The following is a 16,417-nucleotide window of genomic DNA, read 5'->3' as shown; positions in this document are numbered from 1 at the left end:
TTTAGACAGTTTTTAACTCTCAGTGATGCCGCAGTGACACAGTCCCACACAAAGACAACAACAACGGCGCAGACGCGTCTCAGACCGGACATTGATTGAGGCCCCGCCCATTCTTTTATTTTGAAAACCACGCCGGAACAGAACTCTGTGAATTACAGAGAGAGAGATACGTGCCGAGTCAGTCCGATCCGTGAGTCGGTGAGTCTGTCGGTGTGGAAGTTTCTCGGTCCGTGGGTCCTGTCAGCGGCGCGATGTCCGCCGCCCCCCGCCACAGCCTCGCTCTTCTTCACGGCCTCCTCCTCCTCTTCTTCTTCTGTGGTAAGTCCCGCAACTGGCTGCGTTAGCATAGCATGCTAGCCTCGGTCCGTGCTGCTTATTTACTTAATTTTCTTCGAAACTACAGAGCGAGGCTCACCTGTGTGCCGCGCGGGTCTCTCACCTCGCCCGCGGTGGGGTTTATATTTGAGATTAAAGGATCGTTTTAGCCCGCAGCTGTGTGTGTGTGTGTGTGTGTGTGTGTGTGTGTGTGTGTGCGCGCGTGTGCACAAACGGGAAGCAAACGGGTTAAACTGGCACGGACTGGCTCGGTGTCACAGTCAGGAATGCCAGGTTGGTGGGGCTGAAGGCTCTACGAAGCAGACAGAGTGTGTTAAAGTGGATAAAATGAGTGTGTGTGTGTGTGGGCAGCTCTGGCATAAATCAGCGGTGACTGTTATTGGAGTAAAAGCTGTAATCATAATATTTCTGTGCGGTGACACATGATCAGAGAAGCCTGGGTGTTCGGGACATGAAGTCGATCATGTTTCACAGTGGGGGGGATTCCCTCTGTACAGGCGTCCCACGGGGTTTTTTTTACAGTGTATTTACCGGATGAAATGTATGATAATATTTCCCAGAGCAGGTTTGGGATGTGCGCTTCGTCTCATGTTATGATTGTGCACAGAGACACGAAGATGCGCCTCGGGCTGCTGGACTGACTCACCTTTCACTTTGTCTTTCAGGATTCTTTAAACCGGAGATAACGGAGATAAAACAAGAGTTTTTATTCAGAGTCGTGCTCCTAAATACAGTATTACAGTAAATATAATCCAAGTATTGCATTAAAGTTGTACTTTGTGTGCGCGGTGTTTTCAGTTTGTTGCCTGCGGCCGTGTCCGTGAGCTTTGATGGCGTCTGTGTTTTCGGGAAACTGATCTGAGCTCACTGCAGTTCCTGATTGTCTGTTCCTCATAGCTGCTGGATGATGTGAAAGAGCTGACAGGAGAATGAACTCGTGGTGTTAAAGTTTCTGCGGAAATCATCTGTTCCTGGTAAACATAAATGGGAAGAGGTCAGGGATTTACTCAGGGACAAAACGATTTGACAAACAGCATAAAAACGTCGTGTTCCACTTCCTCTCTCGCCGCTCTCTTCTGCTTTTCTTTGAAAGACTGAGGCTGTGTTCTCACTCAGGATAAAGATTGTCGAACAGCACCCACAGAATGAAAATAAACCTGCATGACTCTGAAACCAAACATGGAGGAAAAAGCTCCGTGTTTGCACAAACCGAAGGCTGTTCCTGTTCCTATGTTTGAAGCATCAGAGCGGCTCTGAAACGGGCAGCAGGGTCAGCGTGCTCTGGTGTAAACGGTGACGGTCAGGAGGGCTGCCGCTCCTCTGCGTTATTGCGCTGACCAGCTCACCACAGCCTTTCGCAGGTGTGCCGATGGTGGACAAACCCCATGATCTGCTGGACGCCCACCATCATGCCACAAACAGGAACTTCAGATGAAGCAGTTGTTCCACACGCTCACACCTCTGGAGCTGGAAGCCTGTGGATCGTCAGCTCACACTGAGTCCATTTCAATCAGAGTTCAGCAGGTCCTCGTTCAGCTGCCAGGCGTCTGAGCTCGTTTGACCTGAAGCTGTCAGAAAGGAGGGAAATGATCGAGTGGAAAGTCCTCTTCACAGCAGTTATTCTTCCTTCACCCTTTATGTGACAAAAACTAGAACCACAGGAGTCCGATGTGTGTCCACTCTGAGAAATCAGGCGATAAAGAAGGAAAAAACTTTATTAACCGCCCTGATCTCGCTGTGAGCGCACGCCACTCTGACAGAGCTTCTTCTGTCTTGTCTGTTTTCTGTTTGTTGTCATGTATCTGTTGTGTGACTGCTGTGTGCGAGCGACACACACCTTTTATTGGGGTCAATAAATTGACCTGAATCAGTAAAATGGATAAACTGGATCCGAGCTTTGAATAGAGGCTCACAGAAATGAGGCTGTTCTTCAAACAATTCTGTTTTTATGCCGGCGTCATCCAGCCCCACAGGTTCTTCCACTCTCAGTGTGATGCATATTTGTTTAGTGTGCACACCTCAGCCTTTGTCGTGTGTGTGTGTGTGTGTGTGTGTGTGTGTGTGTGTGTGTGTGTGTCATATCAAAATATGTGAGTACATCATTCCAACAGCAAAGTCTTCATTTGGTGTGTTTCCCTTTAGTGATCAGCTTCTACTGGTGTGTGAGGGTCGGCTCATGCAGTGTAGGGTGACTGGTCAATAACTGGTCAATAACTGGTTAACAGTCGGCCAGTGTGAGGCTTGGTGGTGCTTTATGGTTAAACGGTGGCCATAATAGTTTTACAGGGAGTCATTTAGAGTCGGTCAGCCTGGATGAACCTGCAGGACGAAGGTAAGCGGTGCTGTCATGACAGGTTCCCAGTGGTCACATGGGTTTAGTACTGATCTGTTTCAGGTGGCTGCTGCTGTAACGCACAGCTCTCCCCGTCAGTATGTCTCTAGTATTTGTGTGCAGACTCTGGTGCTGTGTGAGCTGCTGATTGTTGTGTGGATTCACTTTCATTTCACTTTGCCTCGGTGTGTTTCTCTCTGATTCGTGACTTGAGTTTCACTGTGAGTCTGAGGCCACGCCTGTGTCAGTGGCGTGTCTCTGCAGGCTGAAGGACACTTCCCCTCCTCACCTCAGGCACAGATCGCACAGACACAGTTTCCTGTAGTTGTGTGCTTGCGGTGGTGAAGGCTGGCACGTCGTTACTCAGGGCGGGGAGCCGACACCCTTTGTTGAGCCGACAGTTCCACCTTGAAGTTGTTCTGCTTTGGATTCGCATCAGTAACACGTTTAGCGCACAGACCCCCCACACTCAGCTCCCTGTCACTGCACTGCATTTAACTCATATACACCATCAACATGTCCACGCTACACTCGCTTCCAGTACGTTTGATGCTTGCAATGAATTTTCCCGTGTTTCTGGTCCTTCAAAAGTTCAGCAGATCTCCACCTGCAGGGCTGAAAAACGTCAGCTCTGAGGAAACCATCGAGTCAGCTTTAAAGCCACTGCAGGAGTCCCGGTCTGAAGACTCGGCCTGTGTTTGTTAAAGCAGCTGTGAGCAGCTGTGTGATGCTTCCTTTATATCCTTTAGATTTCTTCTGCTGCGTACAAATAGCTCTGCTGTGTGTATAAAAGAGTAAAAGTGGTGAGAAAATCAAGTCAGTCAGTTCTGTCCCTCACAGTCAGTGATTTCAAAGCGGCAGCGCGTTGAAACATGAAATAAATGCCGTTCCTGAATGTTGGTGACTTCCCAGGAGCGCTCAGGCTGGGCCGCTGTGTTCAGAGAGGTGCACAACCCAGCGCTGGTAGCTTCTCAAAGTGCATTGTGGGTAAACTTTGAGGCTCTTTGTCTGCTCGGAGCGTCGTCAGGCAGATAATCCTCACCGCTGAATAATCTGAGTGGCTGTGATTCTGGGGGATTATTGTTTTGTTGCTGTGGCCAGCACATCTGGATCCAGGTGTGGGGGAAGCTCGGTCTTTAGCCACAGTTCCTCCTTCACTCTCACAAATGCTTTCTCGCTCATATTTTTATTCTGCTCGGAAACACCTGTGCTTTATTTTTGTCCCTGGGGCTGCTGGGTAAATAATCACTCTCACTCCCAGTGTGGTCAGGTTAGTCGCAGCACTTCCTGTTCCTCGGCAGACGCTGTGCTTGTGTTTTTACTCGATGTGCAGACGCTTGTTTTCGTGGCTGATACGATTATTGTTATTCTGATCTAGGGCTGTTCGATATAACCATATATATCGGATGACGATATAAAAACGTCGATCGTTTCATTTTACGCTGTCGTTTGTTTCGTGGTGTCGGAAAATAAACTGTTTACGGCTATTTGTTCATGGTTCTGATGTCACTGTAGTGGCTATATTACTTTATTAAAGTTCTCTTTCTCTTATATTTAATATAACCACACCACGGACGGACAAGCGCCTGTTTTTATGCGTTGTCGTTAGCAACAACGATGGTAACAGCATCGCGTGTCCGCTTGTTTATGTTCCACATAAACCTTTCAGAATAAAGCTCAAGATCCTGTTGAGACTTTTCAAAATAAACTGAATCACGTGAAAGATGCAGATTATTTATGGATGAGAAGTAAAAAGGAGCCACCAGGTGCTAAAAAATAAACCTTAGACTCAAACGTTAGAGCAGGCTTTTCCCCGCAGCACGCCGTGGAATAAACACTCACAAAGAAAACGGCGGCCGTTACAACTTATGTCTAAAAATGTATCGTTTCATGCATCGGTTAAAACACTGGACTCCGGGTAAAGGACGCCGAGCTGGAAACACTTCACGCAGCTCGAGCTGCCCGAGATTCACAGAATTTACAGAAAATGTTACATTTTTGTGATTTATGTCGTTATCGGACGATAGAATTCTGATATCGGGATATGAGGTTTTGGTCATATCGCACAGCCCTGTTCTGATCACAGCCACGTGGACCTGATTTACAGCTGCGGGGCCAGCAGCTAAGGACGAAGGAACAACATATGGGTCATGTGACAAGTTGATGGCTATTTTTCAAAATAAAAGCCTCACTTAGTTATAGGACCTAGGGATGGATAATTGGGGAGGGAATCAAACACGGGGTTCATGTCCCAGACTGAGGTCACAATGACCACCTGTGGACACCTGAAGACCGAGACTAGAGGCAAGATGGCGGCAGCTGATCTGCTGCGTGTGCGCGTGCGTGTGTTACAAACCCTCAGACACACACACACACACACACAGCAGGGCTATAGACTAACGTTTACTTCTGTAACTTGTCCTTTTCCCCATGTGTCTGCGATGACACCTGTAACCTCGGTGCACGTGACATCATTACTGGAGGTGGGGTTTATTTTCAAGCCATTTGAACTTTGAACGGAACATCTTCTTTGGGAATATCGTAGGCAACGTTAAACCTCATGTCGGCGTCCTCTGACGACCTGTTTGCTGCTGCCTGAAAGGCCGATGTCTCGGGACTACTTCCTGTGAGGTCGCGCTGACGACACACTGAGCGGGAAAGATTTCTGTTTTTCTCTTCGCACACACATGTTGACTTTCTCAGAGTGCGAGAGATGGTGAGAGATAGCGATATAGAATGCATAGTATGCGAACTGTTAACCCCACTCCAGCCAATCCCCCGCTGCCCCGCCCTCTCCTCCCTGCCCCGCCCTCTCCTCCCTGTGCAACAAGCAGCAGGCACACCTGGCAAACAGAGTGAATATCTCTGATTGGTTTAGACCACGATATGAGCACAACGTGTGTCTGTTGTTGACCACGCAGAGACTTTCTTTTCTTTCAGCTGGTCGCGGTCTTGTGACCTACGATTTTTTTTTTCAGTCGCACCTTTGAGGAAGTAGGTCACATGTCTAGAGCCTTGCACACACACGTTTACTTTCTCAAAGACAGAAACAGAAATCTTTTCAGCTCAGTGTGTCGTCAGCGCGGCCTCACAGGAATCAGTCCTGAAACATCAGCCTGATTTGATTACTGATTGATTGATTACCAATAATCAGCATCAGGCCTGAGGAATCCTCATCGATCGGTCCTGTCTGATATCTCTTTTTATTTGGACCCCGCCCTCTAACAGCTGGGGTTGGATGGCTCTTATAATACAAACAGAAGATGAATGTGTGTCACTCTGTTTCTGCCCTGCAGGTGGAGCCGATGGATCCGAGGTGCCGCCTCCTCAGAACGTCATCACGAAGACCTTGAACACCAACTACACGCTGAGCTGGGACTGGCCGCCGGGCGCTGCAGGGACCCACGCCGTCACCTTCACCACGCAATATGTGCCGTAAGTCTGAGAATCACGAGGGCAGGGCTTATTTACCTGTCAGACGGTGGACACAGGGGGCGTGGTCCACCTGAAACACGTTTTCTTGATTCAGGTTTGAGCTGAGAGAAACTAACTGTGAGCCAGCTTTAAAGTCAGTTACCATGGTAACACAGAGCGCTGCTGAGAGGGAAACCAGCCCTGAGTAAAGAAAGACATCATCAGTGGAGCTGTGGCACCAGGATTCACCATGGCGACGGGCCGCTGTGGTAACCCCGCTAACAGCTGATGGAGTCGCCTTTCATAACTTCTGTCGTTACGACAACGCCGTGAACGATGCGAGGAACATTTCAAACCTGCAGCGGAGTCTGAAGTTCAGCTTCTTTTCCTCCTGTTTCTGTAAATAAAACCGAGCTGTGTGAGTGATGGCTCCTCTGCCGCTCTTAACATTAAACTTAGCCTTCCTCCAAATGGAGGCTCTGCTCCTTATCCCGCCGTTGCCATGGTGACTCCTGGTATCGGGCTCGCTTTCATGGACTCGGGCCTGGGTGAACTTTGATCGGCTTCACTGGAAGTGAAACGTCAGGGTCTCCCTGGGTTGTTAGTCGGGTCCTGATGGTGTCAGCTGATGCGTTTAATCCAAACCAGCAACAGGAAGCTGTCAGAGAGGCTTACTGGAAACCGGCTCAGGCTCAGCCATCTCTTCCTCATACTTGAAGCAGAGCTCGTGTCCCGGCTCGTGTTTCTCCTCTCTGGTTTCACTGGAAGTCATTCGGGACGTTTATCATCCACCTGGCCTGCCATCATGTGATCACAGAAAGACCTTTTAACTCCTCGCTGGTATTTTAATACGAGTTTAAGTGTAAGGCAGAGTGTGCTCCATGCCTCAGAGAGCCGTGGAGCAGCCTTCCTCTTCGCAGTTTTCCTCCCTCGTCCCCATCATCCTGCTTCCACAGGCGTTAACCTCCCAGCCCCGACCTATGAAACAGACACGTTTATTGAAACATGGCTGGTGTGTTGCTGTTGTAATTCGATTTGCTTCAATGAAAGCTCTCCCTCCACTAATGTGTTTTCATGTTCTCGTATCCTCAGGAGGTACCAGCTGAAGTTTAGGAAGAGGAAGACAAACTGGATCACGGCGTGCAACCAGACGTCACACCGGTCATGTGACCTCACACGGTTCAACCTGCACTACCTGGGCATCTTCGTGCTCCAGGTGCGAGCCACCGTGGACGGGCAGCACTCGGAGTGGGCGCAGACGGAGTTCTGCCCCGATAAGGAGGGTAAGACGAGTACTCGGCTTTCCAGGAACTGCGATGTGCACATGCTGCAGCAGCGTGTGAGCTCACGTGTGAGCTCACCACAAACCATGAAAAACAAGGTGTTATGACTCAGAGGCGAACAGCCTTCGCACTTTATCGGCGCAACAGCCGAGAGCTGCGCTCAGTACAGATAAAGATCTCCAGCTTCAAATATCTGGAATCGTGCGTCCGTGTGTGAGGCTCTCATCACTGCAGTAAATGAACCAGAATCAGCCAAGCAGTCACAGAAAGTCTGTGCAGGTGTTCATTACACATCCTGGGACCTGAGCTCACCTGTTGTCTGAACCATTAGTGTAGATACCCTCAAGCCCACAGTTCTGACCTAACTTTTATTCAACCAGCGAGTTTTTTATTTTGGTTTTTTTTTTTTACCCTAAGTGATGCAGGAGTCTCTCTAAGACGATGTCCAAGAGGTTTCTCAGCTTTTATTTACATTTCAGCAAAAAGTGTCACATCCAAAATGATTCATAGTCTTCTTAGAAAAGCCTTTATTGGCAAACTCAGATCAGTGTTTCGCACGTCTCCACAGGTATTTTTGCTCATTGGTCTTTAGCAGTGAGCTCAGGTTGGAGGGTCTCCTCGCCCTGGTCTTTAGCTCGTCCACAGAGTCTCAGTTGGGTTGGAGTCAGGACTGTGGCCGGGCCGCTGCACAGCGTTAATGGTTTTGTCTGCTAACTGTTGGTTTTGCTGTGAAATGTCCGCTGGTGCCTGAGGCCAAGTCTCTCTGCAGACTGCCTGATGTTGTTGTTGAGAATCTTCATGCTCTTCATTCATGGTGCCGTTCACCGTGATTCGGTTCCCACCTGCATGTTCGACAGTGGGGATGGTGTTCTTTGGGTTCAATTAAAGAAACCTCATCGTTACTAAACAATTACATTTTTTCTTCCTCCAACCAAAACGCAGACGACCAGACGTCCTCTTCTTTGTCCAGATGAGCATTTGCAAAGGCCAAGCGGGTATTTGTGCGCCTCCTCTGGAGAGGTGGCGTCCTCCTTGAGATGCATCCGTGGAAACTGCAGCCACTGGAACTTTGGAAAACATGAGATGTGGCCTCGTGACAGTGTGTTATAATTATGGGCTTGGCTGTATTTGCCTAGCTGAGCCTGCACTGTGTGCTGCCTCACATATACCAACATGCAAATATGCAGCCCGAGCAGCGGAGCTCTCTGCATGTAGACGACGGACACCACGAACGTGTCGCATTGATTTGAGTAATCGAGTATTTCATCGATTGTGGTCTGTCGCCTCCCAGTAACAAGGTCCTGGGTTTGAATCCAGGCTGTCTGCCTAAAATGGCAAAGCCTTAAAATAAGTATGGTAGTCCACCCCGTGCCCCCCTTTAGACGCAGCCCTGCCATGTAAGGATGAGTCTGTTTTGACGCCTGTGGCTGTAAGTTAACGGCGGGCGATGCAGAGCTGGAACGGGCGCTGCTACAAACACATTTTGTTTCTACCTGTGGAAGAGGCTCCGCCTCTTTGTCGACAGACTCCATCTTAAACTATGACATCAGACTGCAGGCTGCGTGGGCACGCCGCTTTCGCACACGTCTGCACTGTAGCGGTTTTTTTGTTGTTTGGTGCGGTGATAACATCGAAGCACGCTGTGAGTTATTCCAATTATTCAGCGCAGCCTGATATCACTGATCAGAGCGAGGCGCAGGTCTCAGGTCAGCGTGGGCGTCTCCAGACTCACCTGCTGGTTTGTACCTGTGCTGATGAAGATGACGGGTCAGGAGGAGGAGGAGAGGTTTATGTAACGCCTGCTGAGTGTGTGATAGTAGAAAATGTTCCTGCTCTTATTTGTCTCTGGTCAGCCTTTGAATGTTACTATTAATATTTTCTGTTCTTTTCCTCGTGTCTTTATCTCTGTAGACGATTTCAGTTGTTTTTGTAAGATTGCAGTCAGGTGTTGCTTAAATCTGCTGCTGGCGTCGGACAAGCAGAAAGAAAGAGGAAGGAAGCAGCCGACGGGGAGAAATCAGGACAGCTGTCACTTCCTCTGTGGTTGTTATTTCAGCGTTGGCGGCCTGAGCTAAAGTCCGGTCCAGCTGCAGAGGTTTCAGGCCCTGTGCAGTGTGACAGCAGTCTGCCCGGGCTCCATCAGTAGACGGTCACATGGTGTTTAAGGACCGCCTCACAGGTGCCAGAGCAGGTAAAACACCTGCTCATCGGGTGAATAAATGTGATCTCCTCTCTGTCCCGTCTAGCGGCTCTGGGGCCTCCCAGCAACGTCACCCTCGCTCCTGCTGGAAGCGACCTGGACGTGGTCGTCACCGACCCGCTGACCAGCAACAACACCTCCATGAGGGAGCACGTCCCCAACCTGTACTACCACGTCCAGTACTGGGAGCGCCAGGCTGATGGGCAGGTAGGAAGCTCCTCCCACTTCAGTGTTACCTTTTCTCCTCGTGCATGTGTGTGTGCGTGTGTGTGTTTATTCTCGCCTCCCCAAGACGTTTCGGTGGAGAACAGACGTATTTCCTGTGTGAATCTCGCCGTACTTCCTGCCGCACTTCCTGCCAGCTGGCTGCAGTTGAGCAGCGAGCTGAAAACTGGTTTGATGAAGAAGAAACGGGTCACTGCAGCACGCCCCAAAATAAGCCGAGCGCGTGACGAGCGAGTCGATGATGAGGGTGAACGCCACACAAACACGACATGCACGGAGGAATCGGGCGCCACCGTGTCAGACAGCTCAGAGCCTGACACAGAAACACGGGAACCTATCAGAGCCCACCACATCTGCAGAAGGACCCGCCCCCTCAGGTCAGCTGACTGACTCGGACTGTACAAAGGCGGTCGAGTGAGTAGACGGGACACGTGAGCGTCTCAGGCCTGTGTGTGTGATAAAGGTGACGATGATGATGAAGACGTGGTCCGGCTGCAGAGGTGCAGCCTCAGTGTTTGTTCCTGAGCACAGCTGCAGTGAGAGAAACGTGTTCAGCACCAAACTCACAGGAAACCACACAGACGTTTACACTCGTGGTGGAGTTTAAGTTAGGCTGACACACACACACACAGACACACACACACACACAGACACACACACAGACACACACACAGACACACACACACACACACACACACACACAGACACACACACAGACACACACACACACACACACACACACAGACACAGACACAGACACACACACACACACAGACACACACACACAGACGCACACATGCACGCACAAACAGACACACACAGACACACACACGCACAGACACACAGACACACACAGACACACACAGACACATGCACGCACACATAGACACACACACGCACAGACACACAGACACACGCGCACACACACAGACACACACAGACACACGCACACACGCACAGACACACACACAGAGACACGCACAGACACACACACACACACAGAGACACGCACAGACACACGCACAGACGCACACACGCACAGACACACACAGACACAGACGCACACAGACACACACGCACACAGACACAGACACAGAGACACGCACAGACGCACACACGCACAGACACGCACACACACAGACACGCACACACACAGACACAGACACACACACAGACACAGACACAGACACACACACAGACACGCACACACACAGACGCACACAGGCACAGACAAGCACAGACACGCACAGACACGCACAGACACACAGACACGCACAGACACACAGACACACACAGACACACGCACAGACACACAGACACACGCACAGACACACAGACACACGCACAGACACACAGACACACGCACAGACATGCACAGACACGCACAGACACAGACACACACAGACACACACACACGCACAGACACACAGACACACACAGACACGCACAGACACACAGACACACACAGACACGCACAGACACACGCACAGACACACACACACAGTCCTGTTTGCAGTCTGTCCTGATTGGCTGCCGTCAGGCTGACTATTACAGGACTGATGATGATGATGATGATGCATGTTGATGCTGGTGCGTGGCGGTCCGCTCAGAGCGATGCTCTCTGCCGTTACCCCTCTGACCTTTGCCCCTCCCCCTCAGGAAAAGCAGCTGAGGATCAACACCACCATGGTGACGCTGCCGGGCTTGAAGGCGTGGACCTGGTACTGTGTGAGGGTGCAGTCTCGCGACGACTTCTACTCGAAGACCAGCGACTTCACGGTGCCGCACTGCATGCAGACCGAAGGTAACGCCGTCACTCTCACTAAGCTTGGCGCTCTGCTTCCTGCAGCTGTGACAGCACAGCCACACTCTCTCTCGCTCTCTCTCGCCCTCTCTCTCGCCCTCTCTCTCTCCCGCTCGCTTTCTCTCTCGCCCTCTCTCTCTCCCGCTCGCTCTCTCTCTCACCCTCTCTCTCGCCCTCTCTCTCTCACCCTCTCTCTCGCCCTCTCTCTCTCGCCCTCTCTCTCGCCCTCTCTCTCGCTCTCGCCCTCTCTCTCGCTCTCGCCCTCTCTCTTTCTCTCTCTCTCTTTCTCTCTCTCTTTCTCTCTCTCTTTCTCTCTCTCTCGCCCTCTCTCTCGCCCTCTCTCTCTCCCTCTCTCTCTCTCTCTCGCCCTCTCTCTCTCGCCCTCTCTCTCTCCCTCTCTCTCTTTCTCTCGCCCTCTCTCTTTCTCTCGCTCTCTCTCTCTCGCTCTCCCGCTCGCTCTCGCCCTCTCTCTCTCGCCCTCTCTCTCGCCCTCTCTCTCTTTCTCTCGCCCTCTCTCTCTTTCTCTCGCTCTCTCTCTCTCGCTCTCGCCCTCTCTCTCTCGCCCTCTCTCTCTCGCCCTCTCTCTCTCGCCCTCTCTCTCTCTCTCGCCCTCTCTCGCTCTCTCTCTCTCTCTCGCCCTCTCTCTCGCGCCCTCTCTCTCGCCCTCTCTCTCTTTCTCTCTCTCTCGCCCTCTCTCTCGCCCTCTCTCTCGCCCTCTCGCCCTCTCTCTCGCCCTCTCTCTCTCGCCCTCTCTCTCGCCCTCTCTCTCTCCCTCTCTCTCTTTCTCTCGCCCTCTCTCTTTCTCTCGCTCTCTCTCTCTCGCCCTCTCTCTCGCTCTCGCCCTCTCTCTCTTTCTCTCTCTTTCTCTCTCTCTCGCACTCTCTTTCGCGCTCTCTCGCCCTCTCTCTCTTTCTCTCGCCCTCTCTCTCTTTCTCTCGCCCTCTCTCTCTCGCTCTCGCCCTCTCTCTCGCCCTCTCTCTCTCTCTCTCTCTCGCCCTCCCTCTCTCGCGCCCTCTCTCTCGCCCTCTCTCTCGCCCTCTCTCTCTTTCTCTCGCCCTCTCTCTCTTTCTCTCGCCCTCTCTCTCGCTCTCCCGCTCTCTCTCGCCCTCTCTCTCGCTCTCCCGCTCTCTCTCGCCCTCTCTCTCCCTCTCTCTCTCTCTCTCGCCCTCTCTCTCTCTCTCTCGCCCTCTCTCTTGCCCTCTCTCTCGCCCTCTCTCTCTCCCGCTCGCTCTCTCTCTCGCCCTCTCTCGCCCACTCTCTCGCCCTCTCTCTCTCACCCTCTCTCTCGCCCACTCTCTCGCCCTCTCTCTCTCGCCCTCTCTCGCTCTCGCCCTCTCTCTCTTTCTCTCTCTCGCCCTCTCTCTCGCCCTCTCTCTCGCCCTCTCTCTCTCTCTCTCGCCCTCTCTCTTGCCCTCTCTCTCGCCCTCTCGCTCTCTCTCTCGCCCTCTCTCTCGCCCACTCTCTCGCCCTCTCTCTCTCACCCTCTCTCTCGCCCTCTCTCTCTCACCCTCTCTCTCGCCCACTCTCTCGCCCACTCTCTCGCCCTCTCTCTCTCGCCCTCTCTCTCTCGCCCTCTCTCTCTTTCTCTCTCTCTCGCCCTCTCTCTCGCCCTCTCTCTCTTTCTCTCTCTCTCGCCCTCGCTCTCGCCCTCTCTCTCTCTCTCGCCCTCTCTCTCGCTCTCTCGCCCTCTCTCTCCCCCTCTCTCTCTCGCCCTCTCTCTCGCCCTCTCTCTCTCGCTCTCCCGCTCGCTCTCGCCCTCTCTCTCTCTCTCTCGCCCTCTCTCTCGCCCTCTCTCTCTTTCCCTCTCTCTCGCCCTCTCTCTCGCCCTCTCTCTTTCTCTCTCTTTCTCTCTCTCTCTCGCCCTCTCTCTTTCTCTCTCTTTCTCTCTCTCGCCCTCTCTCGCCCTCTCTCTCTCTCACCAGCTTCTGTCTGAGTCAAAACTGAATCGAATTGATTGTAGGAATTAAATCCGATACCAGCACAGCCTCCACGCAGGGACACATCAGAGGAGAACCAATCAGGTGTCAGTGTAAACTCGTCCAATCACAGCCTGCAGAGGTGATAAGTGAAGTTCTCTGAGGGTCTGAGAGGCTGGTCACATGGTCTGCCACCATCTTCATGGTGACAGCTGTGACTCTGAAGGCGGAGCTCCTCCATCTAACGGCGTCGGTTTGTTTCCAGGTTCGATCCCCTGGTGGAACATCTTCCTGTACTTCCTGGGCTCGCTGCTGTTCTTCTTCCTGATCGTGCTGGGAACCATTTACGGTTTATTCAGGTGCTGCAAGACCATGAAGGATGTTCTGAACCCGTCCGACCAGATGCCCTCCCACCTGAAGAAGGTAGCTTGCAGTTGATGAGCGGGTGGTGTTCACCTGATTGATCTGTTTTATTTAAACCATGAACTGGAACACTTATGATGAGGTGTGATCGGGGCGTTTCTCTGTGATGTGCGCATCATCAGCAGCTCTTCTTCTTCTCTCCTCTGTCCTCCTGCAGTACCTCTGCAGCTCTCCGGGCTCCGACATCCCTCGCCTCCTCACCCCGGACTCTGAGTCTGAGCTGCTGTGTGAAGGTGTGACCATCTGTCCACCGCCCGCCGTCCTGGAAATCCACATCCCTCCTGCCGAGGAGCTGGCAGCGCCCCCCTCGGGCCTGGAGCCGAACAGCAGGTCAGTGTTGGCGAGTTCATTAGAGAGCGTTCATGATGGCAGATCCGGCAACGCCAGTTAAACCGTGTCTCTGTGTTTGCAGTGTCAGGCACAGCCGGCAGGACAGCAGCAGCAGCGGCGACTCCGGCGTCTACTCCTCTGGCGGCGGCTCCTCAAGCAGCTCTGCCCTGAAGCATCTCAGCGCCGTTCGCCACAACCACATGGGGAGCGATGACAGCTTTAAGGGTTTGTTGGACCCTGAGCGGGTGAACCTGCGGGAGATGACGGCCCACCTCAAGAGCCAGCCCGAGGTCGCAGACGAGGGTGTCGTGGACGTGTGCGTCTGAGCGAAGAGGAGACGGGTCCGTGGGACATGTGTGGCGTGCCTTTTTTCCGCCAGTCACTGTGAAACGAGCGTCTCTTTTTAAACACAAACACTGAAAAAGACTGAACTGCTGAGCCACGCCCCTCACGCAGAAGGAACGAGTCGTGCTGGAGCGTCGCCGTTTGCAGCTGCTGATCCTGGTTCAGGCAGACAGGAAGTCCTGCTGGTGCTGACTGAAACATTCCTCCTTCAGCCGCTACCGTCGTCTTAACCCTCGCCACACAGCTCGACTGCGCGCCATCACGCATCACTTTAACTTTCACAGGTAGCTTGCAGGTGCTAGCATTAATCAAAGAGGAAGCAGTTCATTACGTGAGCGCACCTGGCTACAAGCATGACATCTCTGCGGGCGGCGGCCTCTGTGTCGCTTTCATTTAATCTTCGTTTTACCGTAACAGCACGTTTTATTCTTCCATTTATGGTTCTTATAGAATCTCTGTTCTGGTAACTCTTGCTTTCTTTATGGGTCTGTCTCACCTCCATCTGCAGCTTATGCTCCGCCCACATGGTGATGTAGAAACCGAATCTGTGGCATGTATCAGCAGGACAAATCAAACGGTAATTATAATCAAAGAAGCGTCAGTCGTGTGGTTTGACTTCCTGCTCTGAATCGCCCCGCCCATCTGCTGACCTCTGTTAACCTTTGTATATAAGCTTGTTGTGCAGCTGTGTTTACAATCAGAAACTAAATAAACTCCTGAAAAAAACCAAACTCGCTTCATGTTACTGTGTGCAACATCTTCTCGTTCCAAACCCTCGTTTCACATGTTTGATGACGCAGTTCCTGTGACGTCCAGCAGAGGCAGCAGTGAGTCAGTCCCCATAAACTCCCGTGTTTACAGCAGCAAAGAGCCTCTGTGCGGACTCAAACTCACGCCCCTGCGTTTCTATGGTACACTGTTGCCCAACAGTGCAAAAACATGAAACGAGTGATTTTTCACGTGACGGGCGTTTGCTCTGCTGCAGAGCTTTTCTTTGGTCTTTTCCACGTCATGAAGAAAAACTTGAGTGTCGCTGATAAACTGCAGCCAGTTCTGTTCCCGTGGCAGAAACAGCGGAGAGCGGCGGTCGAGCCCTGTGATTCACAGCTGCTCCCTCTCCCCGCTCTCAGCTGGTATTCCCCGTCACTTCCCCGAGTCAGACAGAAAATGAAATCGCTCCGAGCACGACCAACAAAGGGTCGCAGCGGGGCCAAGAACCAAAACAGTTCCAAACATGTGGTGGGAGTCTGATCAGCTGATAAACAGCTTGATTTCTGTTTATTCTCTTCTCTTAATCTGTCCTCTGTTCTCCCGCCTGAAGCTTTCTTCTCCCCGTTTCTCATTTCCAAATATTCCAGATATCTTTTTGACCTGGGGTCCTGTTACTCCTCATACAGGAAGTGATTGGGTTGAAAACCTGCTGATTTTATTGAAAGAACCAGATTTAAATGTGGTTCAGGTTTTAATTGTCTTTGATGTTTTTGACTTTTTGTCTGATTTTTGTAGTTTTATCCTGTTTTTCTTCATTTTCTGGTTTTCCTGTGTGCCTTGCTGTCACCGCCAGTCTTTCTGATTATGAACCTGTGCCTGTAGTTCTCCGGTCATTCTTTGAAGTATGGATTTAGCTCCTTTGTTTGCGTGCTTATGGTCTCAGGCTTTGATGCTTTTGGTGTTTGTTTAGGGCTTCTGGACTTGAGTCAGTCAACGCCTCTGTTTGTTTTGCCGTCCTCTCCTGCTTAGCAACGTTACCTGATATCACTAGTTTAGCTTCTGTGCTGTTGTTCAGTATATTGACAAAAGGACTGGCTC

At 51.6% G+C, this 16,417-nt stretch overlaps 1 protein-coding gene across 1 annotated transcript; it reads left to right on the top strand.

Moving 5' to 3' along the window:
• Positions 1-118: 118 nt before the first annotated feature.
• On the top strand, positions 119-15,339 carry LOC146370148 (interferon alpha/beta receptor 1b-like). The gene is made up of 8 exons (XM_084954474.1): positions 119-318; positions 5,965-6,103; positions 7,175-7,365; positions 9,612-9,772; positions 11,450-11,594; positions 13,776-13,933; positions 14,091-14,263; positions 14,346-15,339. The coding sequence occupies exons 1-8, from the start codon at positions 252-254 to the stop codon at positions 14,587-14,589; spliced, it is 1,278 nt and encodes a 425-aa protein (XP_084810600.1). The 5' UTR covers positions 119-251; the 3' UTR covers positions 14,590-15,339.
• Positions 15,340-16,417: the final 1,078 nt, after the last annotated feature.

This window comes from Perissodus microlepis, chromosome 16, assembly GCF_051167445.1.
Source record: "Perissodus microlepis isolate ML-2025 ecotype Zambia chromosome 16, ASM5116744v1, whole genome shotgun sequence".
NCBI classification, from domain to species: Eukaryota; Metazoa; Chordata; class Actinopteri; order Cichliformes; family Cichlidae; genus Perissodus; species Perissodus microlepis.
The sequence above is the reverse complement of the archived record's forward strand: the minus strand, read 5'-3'. Positions and strand labels throughout refer to the sequence as shown.

What these genes read in the sequence shown, in the direction of transcription:
- LOC146370148 (XM_084954474.1), top strand. Translation starts at nt 252, where the DNA reads ATGTCCGCCGCCCCCCGCCACAGCCTCGCTCTTCTTCACGGCCTCCTC. An exon ending in GCACTGCATGCAGACCGAAG is followed by an intron (nt 11,595 to 13,775) that starts GTAACGCCGTCA and finishes GTTTGTTTCCAG; the next exon opens with GTTCGATCCCCTGGTGGAAC. An exon ending in TGCCCTCCCACCTGAAGAAG is followed by an intron (nt 13,934 to 14,090) that starts GTAGCTTGCAGT and finishes GTCCTCCTGCAG; the next exon opens with TACCTCTGCAGCTCTCCGGG.